Source organism: Vidua macroura, unplaced genomic scaffold (genome assembly GCF_024509145.1).
Source record: "Vidua macroura isolate BioBank_ID:100142 unplaced genomic scaffold, ASM2450914v1 whyUn_scaffold_126, whole genome shotgun sequence".
Classification (NCBI taxonomy): Eukaryota; Metazoa; Chordata; class Aves; order Passeriformes; family Viduidae; genus Vidua; species Vidua macroura.
Genome location: NW_026530547.1, coordinates 71,022 through 87,258, shown reverse-complemented (window position 1 = coordinate 87,258; position 16,237 = coordinate 71,022). Strand labels below are relative to the sequence as shown.

At 56.7% G+C, this 16,237-nt stretch overlaps 1 protein-coding gene and 1 long non-coding RNA gene across 2 annotated transcripts; one reads left to right on the top strand and one right to left on the bottom strand.

Annotated features, from left to right (window-relative positions):
- The first annotated feature begins 698 nt into the window (after nucleotides 1-698).
- On the top strand, nucleotides 699-1,356 carry LOC128802606 (uncharacterized). The gene is made up of 3 exons (XR_008435508.1): nucleotides 699-709; nucleotides 934-1,056; nucleotides 1,326-1,356. It is a non-coding gene; the product is annotated as an uncharacterized LOC128802606 (long non-coding RNA).
- Nucleotides 1,357-2,231: 875 nt separating this feature from the next.
- Nucleotides 2,232-16,211, bottom strand: UBE2M (ubiquitin conjugating enzyme E2 M). Its single transcript, XM_053969162.1, has 6 exons — nucleotides 16,002-16,211; nucleotides 9,990-10,084; nucleotides 8,426-8,464; nucleotides 7,615-7,718; nucleotides 6,249-6,312; nucleotides 2,232-2,471 (listed from the first exon to the last, which is right to left on the bottom strand). The coding sequence occupies exons 1-6, from the start codon at nucleotides 16,108-16,110 to the stop codon at nucleotides 2,331-2,333; spliced, it is 552 nt and encodes a 183-aa protein (XP_053825137.1). The 5' UTR covers nucleotides 16,111-16,211; the 3' UTR covers nucleotides 2,232-2,330.
- Between the last annotated feature and the right edge of the window lie 26 nt (nucleotides 16,212-16,237).

Below are 16,237 nucleotides of genomic sequence, written 5' to 3'. Positions count from 1 at the left end.
ACCAGTCCAAACCAGTCCAGACCAGTCCAAACCGGTCCCTCGGCTCTTTAATCCGGGCTGTGCTGGGGGGGGAGGGGCGGCCCCGCCCAGGGGAATAAATGGGGGAGGGGGTTGGGATTTTGGGGATTTTGGGATTTATTTGGGATTTATTTGGGATTTATTTGGGATTAATTTTGGATTTTTTGGGATTTTTTGGGATTTATTTGAATTTATTTGGGATTTTTGGGAGTTATTTGGGATTTTTTGGGATTTTTGGGGATTTTTTTGGGATTTATTTGAAATTTATTTGGGATTTATTGGGATTTATTTGGGATTTATTTGGGATTTTTGGGGGATTTTTTGGGGAATTTTTGGGATTTATTTGGGATTTTTGGGGATTTTTGGGATTTGTTTGGGTTTTTTAAGGGGATTTTTGGGGCTTTTTGGTTTTTTTTGGGGTTTTTTTGGGTTTTTTTGTGGGTGTTTGGGATTAATTGGGTTTTTTGTGGGGTTTTTTTTGTAGGTTTTTTTGGGGCTTTTTTTGGATTTTGGGGTTTTTTTGAGTTTTTTTGGGGGGATTATTTGACATTTTTTAAGGTTTTTTGTGTTTTTTTGGGGGGTTTTGGGGTTTTTTGGGATTATTTGACATTTTTTAAGGTTTTTTGGGTGTTTCTGCGGGAGCTTTTTGGGGGTTTTGGGGCTTTTTTGGGATTATTTTAGATTTTTTAAGGTTTTTTGGGGGGAGCCTTGTGGGGTTTTTTGGGGTTTTTTGGGGGGCCTTTTGGGGGTTTTTTTTAGGGCTTTTTTTGGGGCATTTTTGGTTTTTTTAGGGCATTTTTCGAGGCTTTTCTGGGAGATTTTTTGGGGGCGTTTTTGGGGTTTTTTTAGGTCTTTTTCCGAGCCTTTTCTGGGATTTTTCAGGTCTTTTCCTGAAGCTTTTTGGGGTTTTTTTAGGGCATTTTTCGAGCCTTTTCTGGGGCGTTTTCTTGGGATTTTTTGGGGTTTTTTGGGTCTTTTTCTGGGGCTTTTTTGGGGCTTTTTGAGGCTTTTCAGGGAGGTTTTTGGGGGCGTTTTTGGGTTTTTTTCGGGTCTTTTTCTGAGGCTTTTCTGGGAGGTTTTTTGGGGTTTTTTTCAAGTCTTTTTCTGAGCCATTTTGGGATTTTTTAGGACATTTTTCGAGGCTTTTCTGGGAGGTTTTTTGGGATTTTTTAGGACATTTTTCGAGGCTTTTCTGGGAGGTTTTTGGGGTTTTTTTCAGGTCTTTTTCTGAGCCTTTTTGGGTTTTTTGGGGGGTATTTTTTGGGATTTTTAAGGGCATTTTCCGAGGTTTTTCTGGGCTTTTCCAGGTCTTTTTCTGAGGCTTTTTGGGGTTTTTTTCTGAGGCTTTTCTGGGAGATTTTTTGGGCGTTTTTTAGATCTTTTCCCGAGGCTTTTCTGAGGGTTTTGTGTTTTTTTTCTGAGGCTTTTCTGGGAGCTTTTTTAGGTTTTTTTCAGGTCTTTTCCCGAGGCTGTTCTGGGTTGCTTTTTGGGGCCATTTTGGGTTTTTTTAGGACATTTTTCGAGGCTTTTCAGGGAGATTTTTTGGGGTTTTTTCAGGTCTTTTTCTGAGCCTTTTGGGGTTTTTGGGGGGGTTTTTTGGGGGGTATTTTTGGGATTTTTTTAGGCCACTTTCCGATGCTTTTCTGGGTTTTTTCAGGTCTTTTCCCGAGGCTTTTCTGAGGGTTTTGGGTTTTTTTTCTGAGGCTTTTCTGGGAGATTTTTTAGGTTTTTTTCAGATCTTTTCCCGAGGCTTTTCTGGGTTGCTTTTTGGGGCCTTTTTGGGATTTTTTAGGGCATTTTCTGATGCTTTTCTGGGCTTTTTTTTTCAGATCTTTTCCCAAGGCTTTTCTGGGTTGCTTTTTGGGGCTATTTTGGGGTTTTTTAGGGCATTTTCCGATGCTTTTCTGTTTTTTTTTCCAGATCTTTTCCCGTGGCTTTTCTATGTTTATTTCTTTTTTTTTTTTGAGCTTTTTTTTTCCAGCTCTTTTCCCGAGGCTTCTCTGGTTTTTTTCTTGGGTTTTTTTTTGTTTTTTTTGTTTTTTTTTTTAGCTTTTTTCCCAGCTCTTTTCCCGAGGCTTCTCTGGTTTTTTTCTTGGGTTTTTTTTTGTTTTTTTGTTTTTTTTTTTAGCTTTTTTTCCAGCTCTTTTCCCGAGGCTTCTCTGGGCTTTTCCTTGGTTTGTTTTTTTTTTTTTTGCTTGTTTGTTTGGTTTTTTTTGCAGGTTTTTATTCGGTTTCTCGGCGCGGGGGGGAGGAAGGGGGTTGGGGGTGGGATGTTTTTGGGGTCGTTTCCTGCGGGGTTTCTCTCGCCGGGGTCACTTGAGGCAGCGCTCGAAGTAGGTGGCGCCCACGTAGCCCCCGCGCAGCGAGCGCTGCACGTTCTGCTCGAACAGGCGCCGGTTGCTCTGCAGCACCTCGGCCGCCTCCTTGTTCAGGGGGTCCTCGGGGTTCGGCTCCTTTCGGGGGGGGAGGCTTGGGATCAGGCGGGACCCCAAAAATCCCCCGAGAACCGCCCGGAATCGCTGCAGAGCCCACAAATCCCAAAATGCCCCTAAAACTCCTCAAAATCCCCTAAAACCGCCCAGAATCCCTTCAGAGCCCACAAATCCCAAAATCCCCCGAAAACTCCTCAAAATCCCCTAAAACCGCCCAGAATCCCCCTAAAACCGCCCAGAATCGCTGCAGAGCCCACAAATACCAGAATTCCCCGAAAAGCCCCCAAAATTCCCCCAAATCCCCCCAAAATCCCCCTAAAACCGCCCAGAATCGCTGCAGAGCCCACAAATCCCAAAATGCCCCTAAAACTCCTCAAAATCCCCTAAAACCGCCCAGAATCGCTTCAGAGCCCACAAATACCAGAATTCCCCGAAAAGCCCCCAAAATCCCCCTAAAACTCCCCCAAATCCCCCCCAAAATCCCCTCCAAATCCCTCTAAAACCCCCCAGAATCCCTTCAGAGCCCCCAGGTCCCAAAATCCCCCTAAAACCACCCAGAATCGCTGCAGAGCCCACAAATCCCAAAATCCCCCGAAAACGGCCCAGAATCCCTTCAGAGCCCACAAATACCAGAATTCCCCTAAAATTCACCTAAAATTCCCCCAAAATTCCCCTAAAAGCCTCCAAAATCCCCCGAGAACCGCCCAGAATTGCTTCAGAGCCCACAAATCCCAAAATCCCCCTAAAACTCCTCAAAATCCCCTAAAACCGCCCGGAATCGCTTCAGAGCCCACAAATCCCAAAATCCCCCTAAAACCGCCCAGAATCCCTTCAGAGCCCACAAATCCCAAAATGCCCCGAAAACCGCCCAGAATCCCCCTAAAACCGCCCAGAATCGCTGCAGAGCCCACAAATACCGGAATTCCCCTAAAAGCCCCCAAAATCCCCCTAAAAGCCCCCTAAAACCGCCCAGAATCCCTTCAGAGCCCACAAATCCCAAAATCCCCCGAAAACCGCCCAGAATCCCTTCAGAGCCCACAAATACCAGAATTCCCCTAAAAGCCCCCGAAATCCCCCTAAAACCACCCAGAATCACTTTAGAGCCCCCAAATACCAAAATTCTCCTAAAATTCACCTGAAATTCCCCTAAAACCCCCCCAAAAACCCTCCAAATCCCCCTAAAACCCCCAAGAAGCACTTCAGAGCCCCCAAATCCCAAAATTCCCCTAAAACCCCCCCCAGAATTCCCTTAAAACCCCCCAAAACCCCCCTAAAACCCCCCAGAATCCCTTCAGATACCCCAAATCCCAAAATTCTCCTAAAACCCCCCAAAATTCCCCTAAAAGCCCCGAAAAACCCCCCTAAAACCCCCCAGAATTGCTTCAGTGCCCCCAAATACCAGAATTCCCCTAAAACCGCCCAGAATCACTTCAGAGCCCCCAGGTCCCAAAATTCCCCTAAAACTCCTCAAAATCTCCCTAAAACCCTCCAGAATTCCCCTAAATCCCCCCAAAATCCCCCTAAACCCCCCCAGAATCACTTCAGAGCCCACAAATACCAGAATTCCCCTAAAATTCACCTAAAATTCCCCTAAATTCCCCCAAAATTCCCCTAAAACCACCCAGAATCGCTTCAGAGCCCACAAATCCCAAAATTCCCCTAAAACCCCCCAGAATTCCCCTAAAACCCTCCAGAATAGCTTCACAGCCCCCAGGTCCCAAAATTACCCTAAAATTCCCCAAAATTCCCCCAAAATCTCCCTAAAATTCCCCCAAAATCTCCCTAAAACCCCCAGAATCGCTTCACAGCCCCCAGGCCCCAAAATTCCCCTAAAATTCCCCAAAATCTCCCTAAAACCCCCCAAAATCCCCTAAAACCCCCCAGAATTGCTTCAGAGCCCCCAAATCCCCAAATTCCCCTAAAACCCCTCAAAATCCCCTCAAAATCCCCCTAAACCCCCCCCAAAATCCCTTCACACACCCCTCAAATCCCATGAGCTGTTGTTTGGGGTTTGTCCCATTTTGGGGGAAATTTTGGGGTTTGAGGGGGACCCCAAAATCCCCCTAAAACCCCCAAAAAACCTTCACAGCCCCAAATCCCAAAATCCCCCTAAACCCCCCCAAAATCCCTTCACAGCCCCAAATCCCAAAATTCCCCTAAAACCCCCCAGAATTCACCTAAATCCCCCCAAAATCCCCCTAAAACCCCCCCAAATCCCTCCACAGTCCCCAAATCCCAAAATTCCCCTAAATCCCTTCGGATTCCCTAAATCCCAAATCCCTTGTTTGGGGTTCGGCTCCTTTTGGGGAACGTTTGGGGTCGGGGGACCCCAAAACCCCCCTGGGACCCCCCGGAGCCCTCCCAGGTGTCCCCAGGTGTGTCCCCAAGGTGTCCCCAGGTGTGTCCCCAAGGTGTCCCCAAGCCCCCCCAGGTGTCCCAAAGGTGTCCCTGTGTCCCTCCAGGTGTGTCCCCGTGTCCCCAGGTGTGTCCCCAAGGTGTCCCTGCATCCCCCAGGTGTGTCCCCAACCCTCCAGGTGTGTCCCCAGGTGTGTCCCCAAGGTGTCCCTGCATCCCCCCAGGTGTGTCCCCAACCCTCCAGGTGTGTCCCCAGGTGTGTCCCCGTGTCCCCAGGTGTGTCCCCAAGGTGTCCCTGTGTCCCCCAGGTGTGTCCCCAACCCTCCAGGGGTGTCCCCAAGGTGTCCCTGTGTCCCCCCAGGTGTGTCCCCATGTCCCCAGGTGTGTCCCCAGGTGTGTCCCCGTGTCCCCAGGTGTGTCCCCAAGGTGTCCCTGCATCCCCCAGGTGTGTCCCCAACCCTCCAGGTGTGTCCCCAGGTGTGTCCCCGTGTCCCCAGGTGTGTCCCCAAGGTGTCCCTGCATCCCCCAGGTGTGTCCCCAACCCTCCAGGGGTGTCCCCAAGGTGTCCCCAAGGTGTCCCAAGCCCCCCCCGCCAGGTATCACCGTGTCCCCCCAGGTGTGTCCCCAACTCCTCCATGTCCCCTCATGTCCCCAGGTGTGTCCCCATGTCCCCAGGTGTGTCCCCATGTCCCCGCAGTTGTCCCCAGGTGTGTCCCCGTGTCCCCCAGGTGTGTTCCTGTGTCCCTCCAGGGGTGTCCCTGTGTCCCCAGGTGTGTCCCCCATGTCCCCCCAGATGTCCCCCCAGGTGTGACCCCATGTCTCCAGTTGTATCCCCATGTCCCCCCGTGTCCCCAGGTGTCCCAATGTCCCCATGTCCCCAGGTGTCTCCCCATGTCCCAGGTGTCCCCAGGTGTCCCCCCGTGTCCCCAGGTCCCAGGTGTGTCCCCAGGTGTGTCCCCATGTCCCAGGTGTCCCCATGTCCCCATGTCCCCATGTCCCAGGTGTCCCCATGTCCCAGGTGTCCCCATGTCCCCATGTCCCCATGTCCCAGGTGTCCCCATGTCCCAGGTGTCCCCATGTCCCAGGTGTGTCCCCATGTCCCAGGTGTCCCCATGTCCCAGGTGTGTCCCCATGTCCCAGGTGTCCCCAGGTGTGTCCCCAGGTGTCCCCATGTCCCAGGTGTCCCCAGGTGTGTCCCCAGGTGTCCCCATGTCCTCCCAGGTGTCCCCATGTCCCAGGTGTCCCCATGTCCCAGGTGTCCCCATGTCCCAGGTGTCCCCAGGTGTGTCCCCAGGTGTCCCCATGTCCCCATGTCCCAGGTGTCCCCATGTCCCAGGTGTGTCCCCATGTCCCAGGTGTCCCCAGGTGTGTCCCCAGGTGTGTCCCCATGTCCCAGGTGTCCCCATGTCCCCCCAGGTGTCCCCATGTCCCCATGTCCCTCACCAGGAACAGGTACTGCAGGCCGTAGATGATGGAGTTGATGGTCAGCACCGGCTTCCAGTCCTCCCTGCGGGCGGCCACGGCCAGCGGTCAGCGGCCACTGCGGCCACAGCCGTGGCCACGGCCAGCGGTCACTCTGGCCACCATGGCCACGACCACAGCCAGCGGTCACTGGTCACTGACCACAGCCAGTGGTCAGTGGGCAGCGGTCACTGGGCACTGCAGCCACCATGGCCACAGTCACTGGTCAGTGGTCAGTGGTCAGTGATCAATGGTCAGTGATCAATGGTCAGTGGTCAGTGGTCAGAAGTCAATGGTCAATGGTCAATGGTCAGTGGTCAATGGTCAGTGGTCAATGGTCAGTGGTCAGTGGTCAATGGTCAGTGGTCAGTGGTCAGTGATCAATGGTCAGTGATCAATGGTCAGTGGTCAGAAGTCAATGGTCAATGGTCAATGGTCAATGGTCAGTGGTCAATGGTCAGTGGTCAGTGGTCAATGGTCAATGGTCAGTGATCAATGGTCAGTGGTCAGTGGTCAGAAGTCAATGGTCAGTGGTCAATGGTCAGTGGTCAGTGGTCAATGGTCAGTGATCAATGGTCAATGGTCAATGGTCAGTGGTCAATGGTCAATGGTCAGTGGTCAGTGGTCAATGGTCAGTGGTCAGTGGTCAGTGGTCAGTGATCAATGGTCAGTGGTCAATGGTCAATGGTCAGTGGTCAATGGTCAGAGGTCAATGGTCAATGGTCAGTGGTCAGTGGTCAATGGTCAGTGGTCAGTGGTCAGTGATCAATGGTCAGTGGTCAGTGGTCAGTGGTCAGAGGTCAATGGTCAGTGGTCAGTGGTCAATGGTCAATGGTCAATGGTCAGTGGTCAATGGTCAGTGGTCAGTGGTCAGTGATCAATGGTCAGTGGTCAATGGTCAGTGGTCAGTGATCAATAGTCAGTGGTCAGTGGTCAGTGGTCAATGGTCAATGGTCAGTGGTCAGTGGTCAGTGATCAATGGTCAGTGGTCAATGGTCAATGGTCAGTGGTCAGTGTTGCCATGGCCACCACGGCCACCAACTGGTGGCCACTGCCCCCCCAGGTGTTTGGTTGCCCCCCCCGGGTGTTTGGTAGCCCCCCCAGGTGTTTGGTTGCCCCCCCCGGGTGTTTGGTAGCCCACCTGAGGATGTTGAGGCACACATTGCCCCCCCAGGTGTTTGGTTGCCCCCCCCGGGTGTTTGGTAGCCCACCTGAGGATGTTGAGGCACACGTTGCCCCCCAGGTGTGTCACTAGCCCCCCGGGTGTTTGGTAGCCCACCTGAGGATGTTGAGGCACACGTTGCCCCCCAGGTGTTTGGTTGCCCCCCCCGGGTGTTTGGTAGCCCACCTGAGGATGTTGAGGCACACGTTGCCCTCCAGGTCGATGTTGGGGTGGTACACCATCGTCTCACACTTCACCTTCGGGGGGTCGTGGGGGTAGCCCTGGCCCACCTGGGGGGCCACCGAGTCACCCCCGGTGGCCACCAAGTCACCCTCGGTGGCCACCAACCCCTCCCCAGCCCACAGCTGGCCCAGGGGCCACCAGGCAGTGTCCGGTGGCCACCAATCCCCAGGTGCCACCTCTGACCCACGGGAGCCCTGGCACAGCTTGGTGGCCACCGGTCGGGGTTTGGTGGCCACTGGTCGGGGTTTGGTGGCCACTGGTCAGGGTTTGGTGGCCACCAGGTCCTCTCACCCCATCCCCATGGCCACTGGTAGCCATGGGAGTTGGTGGCCATGGCAAGGGTTTGGTAGCCACAGGGAGGGTTTGGTGGCCATGAAGGGGGTTGGTGGCCATGGAGGGGGTTTAGTGGCCACAGGGAGGGGTTGGTGGTCCTATGGGATGTTTGGTAGCCACGGGGGGGGTTGGTGGCCCTGTGGGAAGTATGGTAGCCACGGGGGGGATTGGTGGCCATAAGGGGGGGTTGGTGGCCCTAGGGGTTTTTGGTAGCCACAGGGGGGGTTGGTGGCCATAGGGGGGGTTGGTGGCCCTAGGGGATGTTTGGTAGCCACGGAGGGGGTTGGTGGCCATAAGGGGAGGTTGGTGGCCCTATGGGAAGTATGGTAGCCACGGGGGGGGTTGGTGGCCATAAGGGGGGGTTGGTGGCCCTAGGGGATGTTTGGTAGCCACAGGGGGGGGTTGGTGGCCCAGCACTGACCTTAAAGCTGAAGACGAATTTGCCGCCCTTGTAGAAACCCTGGGGACAGAGAAACGTCACCGGGGGGACACGGGGAGGGGACAGCAGGGACAGGGACACAGGGACACAGGGACAGGGACAGCAGGGACAGGGACACAGGGACACAGGGACAGGGACAGGGACAGCAGGGACAGGGACAGCAGGGACAGGGACAGCAGGGACAGGGACAGGGACAGGGACAGGGACAGGGACAGGGACAGGGACAGCAGGGACAGCAGGGACAGGGACAGGGACAGGGACAGCAGGGACAGGGACAGCAGGGACAGCAGGGACAGCAGGGACAGCAGGGACAGGAGGGGACACAGGAGCAGGGACAGGGACAGGGACAGGGACAGGGACAGGGACAGGGACAGCAGGGACAGCAGGGACAGGAGGGGACACAGGAACAGGGACAGCAGGGACAGGGATGGGGACAGCAGGGACAGGAGGGACAGGAACAGGGACAGCAGGGACAGGGACAGGGTCAGGACATGGGGACAGTGTTCTGGGGACAGCAGGGGACACGGGGACAGAGGCAGGGGCAGGGAGGGGACAGGGGGGGACCCAGGGGACAGGGGGGGACTCAGGGGACAGGACACCCAGGTGCCCCAGGTGCCCCAGGTTCCACAGGTGACACCCAGGTTCCCCAGGTGACACAGGTGACACCCAGGTGCCCCAGGTGACACAGGTGACACCCGGGTTCCCCAGGTGCCCCAGGTGACACAGGTGACCCCCAGGTTCCCCAGGTGACACCCAGGTTCCCCAGGTGCCCCAGGTTCCCCAGGTGACACCCAGGTGCCCAGGTTCCCCAAGTGACACAGGTGACACAGATGACCCCCAGGTGCCCCCCAGGTTCCCCAGGTGCCCCAGGTGACACAGGTGCCCCCCAGGTGCCCCCCAGGTGCCCCAGGTTCCCCAGGTGCCCCCCAGGTGCCCAGGTGCCCAGGGTTCCCCAGGTTCCCCAGGTGACACAGGTGACACCCAGGTGACACCCAGGTGCCCCAGGTGACACCCAGGTTCCCCAGGTGACACAGGTGACACAGATGACCCCCAGGTGCCCCCCAGGTTCCCCAGGTGCCCAGGTTCCCCAAGTGACACAGGTGACACAGATGACCCCCAGGTGCCCCCCAGGTTCCCCAGGTGCCCCAGGTTCCCCAGGTGACACCCAGGTGACACAGATGACCCCCAGGTGCCCCAGGTGACACCCAGGTTCCCCAGGTTCCCCAGGTGCCCCCCAGGTGCCCAGGTGCCCAGGGTTCCCCAGGTTCCCCAGGTGCCCAGGATTCCCCAGGTTCCCCAGGTGACACAGGTGACCCCCAGGTTCCCCAGGTGACACCCAGGTGACACCCAGGTGCCCCAGGTTCCCCAGGTGCCCCAGGTTCCCCAGGTTCCCCAGGTGACACAGGTGACACCCAGGTTCCCCAGGTGACACAGGTGACACCCAGGTTCCCCAGGTGCCCCAGGTTCCCCAGGTTCCCCAGGTGACACCCAGGTGACCCCCAGGTGACACAGATGACCCCCAGGTGCCCCAGGTTCCCCCCAGCACCTCGTCGGGGCAGATGAGCAGGCGGAAGTGCAGCAGATCGTCCTGGTCCGAGAAATCGATCTCGCACGTCTTGGGCAGGTTCAGCTCGTTGATGTCTGCAGGACAGGGGACACTCAGGGGACACTCGGGGGACACTCAGGGGACACTCGGGGGACACTCAGGGGACACTCGGGGGACACTCAGGGGACACTCAGGGGACAGCAGGGACACTCAGGGGACACTCAGGGGACACTCAGGGGACACTCAGGGGACACTCAGGGGACAGCAGGGACACTCAGGGGACACTCAGGGGACACTCAGGGGACAGCAGGGACACTCAGGGGACACTCAGGGGACACTCGGGGACACTCAGGGACAGCAGGGACAGCAGGGACACTCAGGGGACACTCAGGGACACTCAGGGGACACTCGGGGACAGCAGGGACACTCTGGGGACACTCAGGGGACACTCAGGGACACTCAGGGGACACTCAGGGGACACTCAGGGACACTCAGGGGACACTCAGGGGACACCCAGGGACACTCAGGGGACACTCAGGGGACACTCAGAGGACAGCAGGGACACTCAGGGGACACTCAGGGGACACTCAGGGGACACTCAGGGACACTCGGGGACAGCAGGGACACTCAGGGGACACTCAGGGGACACTCAGGGACACTCGGGGACAGCAGGGACAGCAGGGACACTCTGGGGACACTCAGGGGACACTCAGGGGACACTCAGGGACACTCAGGGGACACTCAGGGGACACTCAGGGGACACTCAGGGACACTCAGGGACACTCAGGGGACACTCAGGGACACTCAGGGACAGCAGGGGACACTCAGGGGACACTCAGGGACACTCAGGGGACACTCAGGGGACACTCAGGGGACACTCGGGGACAGCAGGGACAGCAGGGACACTCAGGGACACTCAGGGGACACTCAGGGGACACTCAGGGACACTCAGGGGACAGCAGGGACACTCAGGGGACACTCAGGGGACAGCAGGGACACTCAGGGGACACTCAGGGGACACTCAGGGGACACTCAGGGGACACTCAGGGGACAGCAGGGACAGCAGGGACACTCAGGGGACACTCAGGGACACGGGGACACTCAGGGGACACTCAGGGGACAGCAGGGACACTCAGGGGACACTCGGGGGACAGCAGGGACACTCAGGGGACACTCGGGGGACACTCGGGGACACTCGGGGACACTCAGGGGACAGCAGGGACAAGGGGACACTGAGGGGACACTGAGAGGACACGGGGACACTCCGGGGACACTGGGGACACTCAGGGGACACTCAGGGACACTCTGGTGACACAGGTGACACACAGGTGACACACAGGTGACACACAGGTGACACAGGTGACACACAGGTGACACACAGGTGACACACAGGTGGCACACAGTGACACAGGTGACACAGGTGACACACAGGTGACACACAGGTGACACAGGTGACACACAGGTGACACAGGTGACACAGGTGACACACAGGTGACACACAGGTGACACAGGTGGCACACAGTGACACAGGTGACACAGGTGACACAGGTGACACAGGTGACACACAGGTGACACAGGTGGCACACAGTGACACAGGTGACACAGGTGACACACAGGTGACACAGGTGGCACACAGTGACACAGGTGACACAGGTGACACAGGTGACACAGGTGACACGGCCATGACAACCCCGTGAGCTCAACCCCTGCCTGGCCCATCCCTGGCCCAGGAAGGCCCAGCTGGGACCAAACTGGGACCAAACTGGGACCAAACTGGGCCATACTGGGATCATACTGGGATCAAATGGGGCCAAACTGGGACCAAACTGGGATCATACTGGGATCAAACTGGGATCAACTGGGACCAAACTGGGACCAAACTGGGATCAAACTGGGATCAAACTGGGATCAACTGGGATCAAACTGGGACCAAACTGGGATCAAACTGGGATCAAACTGGGACCAAACTGGGATCAAATGGGACCAAACTGGGGCCAAACTGGGATCAAACGGGACCAAACTGGGACCAAACTGGGACCAAACTGGGCCATACTGGGATCAAACGGAGCCAAACTGGGCTATACTGGGGTCATACTGGGACCAAATTGGGATCATACTGGGATCAAACAGGGTCAAACTGGGCCATACTGGGATCAAATGGGGCCAAACTGGGACCAAACTGGGATCAAATGGGGCCAAACTGGGATCAAATGGGGCCAAACTGGGACCAAACTGGGATCAAACTGGGACCAAACTGGGACCAAACTGGGCCATACTGGGACCAAACTGGGATCAAATGGGAACAAACTGGGACCAAACTGGGATCAAATGGGGCCAAACTGGGACCAAACTGGGCCATACTGGGATCAAACTGGGACCAAACTGGGATCAAATGGGACCAAACTGGGATCAAATGGGGCCAAACTGGGACCAAACTGGGACCAAACTGGGATCAAACTGGGACCAAACTGGGCCATACTGGGACCAAACTGGGATCAAATGGGAACAAACTGGGACCAAACTGGGATCAAATGGGGCCAAACTGGGACCAAACTGGGCCATACTGGGATCAAACTGGGACCAAACTGGGATCAAATGGGACCAAACTGGGATCAAATGGGGCCAAACTGGGACCAAACTGGGACCAAACTGGGATCAAATGGGGCCAAACTGGGATCAAACTGGGACCAAACTGGGGTCAAACTGGGACCAAACTGGGACCAAACTGGGATCAAATGGGACCAAACTGGGATCAAATGGGGCCAAACTGGGATCAAACTGGGACCAAACTGGGCCATACTGGGATCAAATGGGGCCAAACTGGGACCAAACTGGGCCATACTGGGATCAAACTGGGACCAAACTGGGATCAAATGGGACCAAACTGGGACCAAACTGGGACCAAACTGGGATCAAATGGGGCCAAACTGGGACCAAACTGGGATCAAACTGGGACCAAACTGGGACCAAACTGGGATCAAACTGGGACCAAACTGGGATCAAATGGGGCCAAACTGGGACCAAACTGGGATCAAACTGGGATCAAATGGGACCAAACTGGGATCAAATGGGGCCAAACTGGGATCAAACTGGGACCAAACTGGGCCATACTGGGATCAAACGGAGCCAAACTGGGCTATACTGGGGTCATACTGGGACCAAATTGGGATCATACTGGGATCAAACAGGGTCAAACTGGGCCATACTGGGATCAAATGGGGACATACTGGGATCAAATGGGGCCAAACTGGGACCAAACTGGGATCAAACTGGGGTCAAACTGGGACCAAACTGGGCCATACTGGGACCAAACTGGGACCAAACTGGGTCATACTGGGACCAAACTGGCATCAAATGGGGCCAAACTGGGCTATACTGGGATCATACTGGGCCATACTAGGACCAAACTGGGCCATACTGGGATCATACTGGGATCACACAGAGCCAAACTGGGCTATACTGGGGTCATACTGGGACCAAACTGGGATCATACTGGGATCAAACAGGGCCATACTGGGGCCATACTGGGACCAGTACCTGACCCATACTGGGATCAAACAGGGACACTCACCAAAGCCTTACTGGGACCAGTATGGGACCCCTACTGGAACCAGTACGTGACCCTTACTGGGACCAGTACCTGCCCCTTACTGGAACCAGTTTGTGCCCCTTACTGGGACCAGTACCTGCCCCTTACTGGAACCAGTTTGTGCCCCTTACTGGGACCAGTACGTGACCCTTACTGGAACCAGTATGTGACCCTTACTGGGACCAGTACGTGACCCTTACTGGAACCAGTATGTGACCCTTACTGGTACCAGTATGTGACCCTTACTGGAACCAGTACCTGCCTCCCACTGAGGCCTAACTGGGACCAGTATGTGACCCTTACTGGTACCAGTTAGTGACCCTTACTGGGACCAGTACCTGCCCCTTACTGGTACCAGTATGTGATCCTTACTGGGACCAGCACCTGCCTCCCACTGGGGCCTAACTGGTACCAGTATGGGACCCTTACTGGAACCAGTTTGTGCCCCTTACTGGGACCAGTACCTGCCCCTTACTGGAACCAGTATGTGACCCTTACTGGGACCAGTACCTGCCCCTTACTGGGACCAGTTAGTGACCCTTACTGGGACCAGTACCTGCCCCTTACTGGGACCAGTATGTGACCCTGACTGGAACCAGTACCTGCCCCTTACTGGTCCCAGTATGTGCCCCTTACTGGTCCCAGTATGTGCCCTCCACTGAGGCCCTACTGGTCCCAGTATGTGCCCCTTACTGGTCCCAGTACCGGCCCCCAGTGAGGCGCTGCTGGAACCGGTACTGGCCCCCCCCGGGCCGTTAACGGCCCCCAACTGCCGGCCCTGCTGGGCCAGTCTGCGGGGCTCACTGGGACCAGTCTGGGGCCCTGACTGGGACCAGTTTGGAGCATTGACTGGGACCAGTTTGGGGCTCTGACTGGGACCAGTTTGGAGCCCTGACTGGGACCAGTTTAGGGCCCTGACTGGGACCAGTTTGGAGCCCTGACTGGGACCAGTTTGGAGCCCTGACTGGGACCAGTTTGGGGCTCTGACTGGGACCAGTTTGGAGCATTGACTGGGACCACTTTGGGGCCCTGACTGGGACCAGTTTGGAGCCCTGACTGGGACCAGTTTGGAGCCCTGTTTGGGACCAGTCTGGGGCCCTGACTGGGACCAGTTTGGAGCCCTGACTGGGACCAGTTTGGAGCCCTGACTGGGACCAGTCTGGGGCCCTGACTGGGACCAGTTTAGGGCCCTGACTGGGACCAGTTTGGGGCTCTGACAGGGACCAGTTTGGAGCATTGACTGGGACCAGTTTGGGGCTCTGACTGGGACCAGTTTGGGGCTCTGACTGGGACCAGTTTGGAGCCCTGACTGGGACCAGTTTGAAGCATTGACTGGGACCAGTTGGTGGCCATTGCTGGGCCAAGCATGTGGCTCTTACTGGCCCCAGTTTCCGACCCTTACTGGCCCCAGTTTGCGGCACTGCTGGCCCCAGTTTCCGTCCCTTGCTGGCCCCAGTTTGCAGCCCTTGCTGGTCCCAGTTTGCAGCCGTTACTGGGCCCAGTTTGTGGCCCTGCTGGCCCCAGTTCGTGGCCCTTACTGGTCCCAGTTTGCAGCCGTTACTGGCCCCAGTGTCCGTCCCTTGCTGGCCCCAGTTTCCGTCCCTTACTGGCCCCAGTTTCCGTCCCTTACTGGTCCCAGTGTCCGTCCCTTACTGGTCCCAGTTTCCGTCCCTTGCTGGTCCCAGTTTCCGTCCCTTACTGGTCCCAGTTTCCGTCCCTTGCTGGTCCCAGTTTGCAGCCGTTACTGGTCCCAGTTTCCGTCCCTTACTGGTCCCAGTTTCCGTCCCTTGCTGGCCCCAGTTTGCAGCCGTTACTGGTCCCAGTTTCCGTCCCTTACTGGTCCCAGTTTCCGTCCCTTGCTGGTCCCAGTTTCCGTCCCTTACTGGTCCCAGTTTCCGTCCCTTGCTGGCCCCAGTTTGCAGCCGTTACTGGTCCCAGTTTCCGTCCCTTACTGGTCCCAGTTTCCGTCCCTTGCTGGTCCCAGTGTCCGTCCCTTACTGGTCCCAGTTTGCGGCCCTTGCTGGTCCCAGTTTGCAGCCGTTACTGGTCCCAGTGTCCGTCCCTTGCTGGCCCCAGTTTCCGTCCCTTACTGGCCCCAGTTTCCGTCCCTTACTGGCCCCAGTGTCCGTCCCTTACTGGTCCCAGTTTCCGTCCCTTGCTGGTCCCAGTGTCCGTCCCTTACTGGCCCCAGTTTCCGTCCCTTGCTGGCCCCAGTTTCCGTCCCTTACTGGCCCCAGTGTCCGTCCCTTACTGGTCCCAGTTTCCGTCCCTTACTGGTCCCAGTTTCCGTCCCTTGCTGGCCCCAGTTTGCAGCCGTTACTGGTCCCAGTTTCCGTCCCTTACTGGTCCCAGTTTCCGTCCCTTGCTGGCCCCAGTTTGCGGCCCTGCTGGGCCCGCTGCGCGCCCGCCGCCTCCCCCCAGACCTTTCTGGATGCGGAGCTGCGCGGCCGAGGCCTTTTTGCTGGAGCTCTTGGTGCCGCCCGCCGATTCCTCCTCCTTCTTCTGCTGCTTCAGCGAGAACAGCTTGATCATCCTGCCGGGCCGGGGCGGCGGGGCCGGGGCGGGTCCGGGCCCCCCCCGGGGCCGAGGGAGCGGGGCCGGGCCGGGGGCGGCTCCGGTTCGGGGGGTCCGGGGGCGACGGGGGCCGGGGGGCGAGCGC